The sequence below is a fragment of the Cebus imitator genome, unplaced genomic scaffold, assembly GCF_001604975.1.
Source record: "Cebus imitator isolate Cc_AM_T3 unplaced genomic scaffold, Cebus_imitator-1.0 Scaffold0, whole genome shotgun sequence".
Classification (NCBI taxonomy): domain Eukaryota; kingdom Metazoa; phylum Chordata; class Mammalia; order Primates; family Cebidae; genus Cebus; species Cebus imitator.
The window spans coordinates 2522509-2527253 of NW_016107315.1; the positions used below are offsets into that span (position 1 = coordinate 2522509).

Genomic DNA, 4745 nt, shown 5'->3' on the forward strand with positions numbered 1-4745 from the left:
AAAAAAAAAAAAAAAAACACCTGCATTCTATTCCCACAAGGCACTAATCTACCTTCTCTTCAGCCTTGGATATGTCATTTGATCAACCCCCTCGAATGTCAGTGCTGCCTTTAGGCCAGGGGTTGGCAAACTTTTTTACAAGAACCAGATAGCTTTTATAAGGGCTTTGTAAGTCATATGGTCTCTGTTGTAACTCCTCAATTCTGCTGCTATAACACAAAAATAGCTAGATATGACTGTGCTCCAATAAATCTTTATGGACACTGAAATGCAAAATTCATATAATTTCATAGGTCACAAAATATTACTCTTGATTTTTTTTTCCCAACCAATTGAAAATGTAAAACTCATTCTTATCTTGCAGGTATTATAACAGGTAGCAGGTTGGATTTGGCACATGGGACATAGAGTTTGCTGACCCCTGCTATACACTAGGAAGACAGCAGTAAAGGGGGCTGGGTTTAGACTAGGATGATTCCAGTAAGGAGGCTGGGAATGGTGTTCTCTGTGATTGTTTCATGGCACTTTTTCCCTAACCTCAAAGGTACTCTAACCCAATAGAGGCTAGAGCAAAGTCTCCTTACTGAATAAAAAACCTCAAAGAGCCTCACACAATGATGGGGCTTAAAGGCTAATATATAAAACAGGCTTGGTTAGATGTGGGTACAGAAAAGAGGTGGGAAAAACAAGCTTAGATTGTGTCTCAACACTGTTTAGCCCAGATTTTTTATTCCACCAACCTCATATCCCTCTGTAAGGAGGACAGAGGCAGATGTGAACTTTTTAAATTACCACATGCAAAAATTCTACCATGCAACCCATGAGTAATTCATCCACACAATATATTTCCTATCAGGGGACCCCCACCCTGCTTCAAGCAAGTGGGTAAAAAATATATGTAGGCTTATAACCCATTCCACCGCTCTTTCCCTCCAATTTTGGTCTCCTTGTATCTACTTGTCCCAAGATTCTCAAAAAAATGACAACAGGATACAGTAATGTAGGGACCCTAATTTCCTTCTTTTAAACCACTGACTAATATCCTATTGGGCTCAACCCAACTCCACTAAGCTCCTACAGATGCTATTTTCTAATTCAGTTCCCAAATGTGATATCCTAATGGGATGATTCCTATTCCCTGTCTAGCTTAAGCCATATACATTTATTCTTCTTCTCAGCTCAGCACTCTCAACCAAAGGCAGGGGGAAAGTCCTTGGTCAGGTTCTCACCTTTTGTCCCACGGATGATGTGGATGCTCTCACCAGCATTAATTCTTGCCTGTACATCTGTGGTGCTGTTGAGTCCAGGAATAACAATATCTAGGAAAAACACAGATCTTAAATTTAGATTAAACAGGGCCTGACTGAAGGAGAGGGGAAAAACTGCAAAGTCCCACATGTACCCCAGTTCTTCATTGGTTTCCCTACAGCCTCTCAGTGGGACGGAGATCCAGAACCAAGGAAGGTGAAGCAAGCAGGGTCTTTCACAATCATCTAAACAAAGAATGCTATGAAAACAGGAACCTTGTCAGAAATCTGAGCTGATCATCTTCGCAAGCAATTTCCCTTGATTTAATTAGAAATTCATAGTTTTTGGTGTGAAAAATGTTTTAGTTCAGATAGTTGTTTCTATGTCTTTTTTCCCTCCTCCCCAAACTATTTGCATATGTCTGCTCCACATCGCTTTAGGCTCCGAAAATGGCATCATCTTTTTCCTGGCTGGCATTATCCCACACCTGGGAAAGAGTATTTTCAGGAATTAGTAGATAATAGGATTACAAGGGGCTCTTTATTCCACTTGTTTCAAATTTTTTACTTAGAAAAATCAATTAAGATATTTTCATTAAAATTTATGTATTGGCCGGGTACAGCGGCTCACGCCTATAATCCCAGCATTTTGGGAGGCCAAGGTGGGCAGATTGCCTGAGGTCAGGAGTTCAAAACCACCCTGGGCAACATGGTAAAACCCCATCTGTACTAAAATACAAAAAAAAAATTATTCGGGCATGGTGGCGCATGCCTGTAATCCCAGCTACTTGGGAGGCTGAGGCAGGATAATCACTTGAGCCACCCTAGGCAACATGGTGAAATCCCATCTCTACTAAAATACAAAATAATTAGCTAGGCATGGTGGTGCACTTCTGTAATCCTAGCTAGTTGGAAGGCTGAGGCGGGAGAATTGCTTGAGCCCCGGAGGCAGAAGTTGCAGTGAGCCAAGATGGTGCCACTGTACTCTTGCCTGAGCAAGACTCCATCTCCAAAAAAAAAAAAAATTAAATTTATATATTATAAATATTGCTAAATAACAAGATAAAAACAGGATCACAAAATGTTTTCCTTCCTAATCATACTGAATCCTGGAGTGGATGGGGTTCATATGCTCAATTTATATCAAACTCGAAAAGGAAGAGGCAAGAGACAATTCAGGTCTTCTAATTATGTGCAAAGGTTGACAGCTGTCTATTATACTCAGATGGCTGTACAGTCAGGCAGGGCTCAGCATATTCACACCTCTGTAAGAACCTGAGACCAACCCTGAGTTCCAGTGACATTTCCACAATTTCTGCAGTGCTCAGAGTCTATACCACCCACCAAATCCAAGAAAACCTAGTTCTTTATTGTTATTCTTAAGATATTTCACTAGAATCCAAATGCCTCAAGACCAGCAACTGTTGTCTTCCCTATTTTTACCAACAGTGCCAAGATAGTAAGGCCAAAAATACAAAAGGTCTTTAATACATTATTTTCTAAATGAACAAAGTAATTTTAAAAGGGACAGCACCTCTGTAACAGAACCTAGGAGTTCCCACCTGTTGTGGTGACCACCTTCTGCACAAGGACTCCTGCACGCTGCAAGTAGTTGATTGGAAAGTTCATGGATGGATTTGTGCTGGAGGCAGAGCTTACACTGCCTCCCAGTGGGACATGCCGGGGCATCATAGGGATGGGGGTGGACTGTACAGGACGAACACTGGCCACAGGCTTTTCATCACCCTTCAAAGTTGGCTGCCTATAAGAGAAAGATAAGGACACTAAGAGAATTTGGCAGAACAACTCTTGCCTTTCTCCAAAGGCTACAGAGCCTCTCCAGACTGCCCCATTCTACACCATCAGTTGCTGCTCAGAGAAGGATCAGAAGAACTCACAGGGTCTGGTCGACTCAAAAGGAGACTAGAAGGCAGGACTTAGTTGCAGCAAAAGAGACAGAGGGAAAAAGTCTGTCCAAGTCTAAGGAGAATCAGATGTTGGTGGAATAATGCTTTCTGGAGATGGGAGACAATATTTGCTCCTCTAGAATCTGGACTACCTACTTTAGGAGTTGGTCCCTGAAGGGAAGTCAGGAAGCTGTCAAGATGTAATAAGGCAGGAAAAGCTCTTCAGACCACAGCATATGCTAAGTTGAGATGAGCAGAATTTTCCCCACTCACCCATGGAAAAGGGGGCCATGTAATGCCACAACTTTAACCTCTTTACTTTCTCCCAGAAAAAAATAGTCTGTCCCAACTTTAACCATCTTTACCTTCTCCCTGAAACCTTGAGTCTCAATAAGTAATACAGACACCTCTCTCTCTTCTGCATTACTTTTCACTGAGTTCCTCCTAGCTCCTGCCTGGCCCAACCTCCAAAGTGCCCCTCCAGTCATGATGACAACAAAAGCAGCAGCAGCCAAAGCACTGTGTACAAAAGATAGGCTCATACTGATTTAAGATTTTTGAAAAGTCCCTGTCTACAAGCTTTCTGAAGTCCAAATCTTTGGTCTCTGGGCCTGGGGGGGAGCAGGGCGGGGGACCCTTGGACTGGTATGTTCTTCCTTATCTGACTAAAGATTGGCATATAAAATAACATTTTTATACCACTTTGCTGTTGGAGCTGGTCTGCAAGACTCCTCAATCACATTGCTCTTAGGTTTTTAAGGGCCCCATTGAGCAGCCCTTGGTCCCTGTGGACCTCCAAGTTCCCAGATGGGCCCCAGACTTGTGCTGTCTGGCCTGTTTCCCCAATGTCTTCCTAGAATGGTTTGGCAGGAGTTAGAGGCCCTGGTCAGGTATCAGTGTGACAGAAACCCAGACCATGTCCCATACCCTGCAGGGGCTAAGACTAAGAATTTGGGTAGGAAGTGTTCCTGGCATGTACCCATGTGGATAAAAAACTCAGCAGGGAGGCAGAAGAATCGCTTGAACCCAGGAGGTGTAGGTTGCAGTGAGCCGAGATTGTGCCACTGCACTCCAGCCTGGCGACAGAGCAAGACTCCATCTCAAAAAAAAAAACAACAAAAAACCTTAGCAGGATGATGGTATAACTCATCAAATGCTATGAGAAGCTGGTGCCTCCATAGGGTCAGAGCTAAGCCAAAAACAAAGCTGACATCTCCTTAAAACCAGCCTGAGCTATTTGTCACATCTCTTCATGTGGCTTTTCTCTCACTAGGCTCAGGTTCAGTCTACTCCTGATGTTACACAGAAAAGCGCAAAAGAGAGAGAGGAAAAAAAAAAAGGAGGGGCGGAGGAAAAAAGAAGAGACCATTCCCAAGCAATACTCTCTTCGGAAATGACAGAAATGAAGTCTGAAAGTTTTAAAAGAGAGTGACTTTCTCTTTTGAGATTGGGTCCCACTATGTTGTCAAAGCTGGTCTCCAATTCCTGGACTCAAGCGATTCTCCCACCTCATCCTCCCAAGAGGCTGGGACTACAGGCATGTGCTACCATGTCTAGCAAAGCAGTGACTTCTACTTGAAAGCATCTTCAA

General features: G+C 43.1%; 1 protein-coding gene across 1 annotated transcript in view; it reads right to left on the minus strand.

The window, feature by feature from the left end:
- RAD54L2 (RAD54 like 2) overlaps window positions 1-4745 on the minus strand; it is a 93799-nt gene that overhangs the window by 4496 nt on the left and 84558 nt on the right. The window contains exons 16-17 of the mRNA XM_037736699.1: window positions 2810-3009; window positions 1194-1319 (exon numbers count right to left, since the gene is read on the minus strand). Coding sequence (XP_037592627.1) covers window positions 1194-1319; window positions 2810-3009 — 326 coding nt within the window. The remainder of the gene's footprint in view (window positions 1-1193; window positions 1320-2809; window positions 3010-4745) is intronic.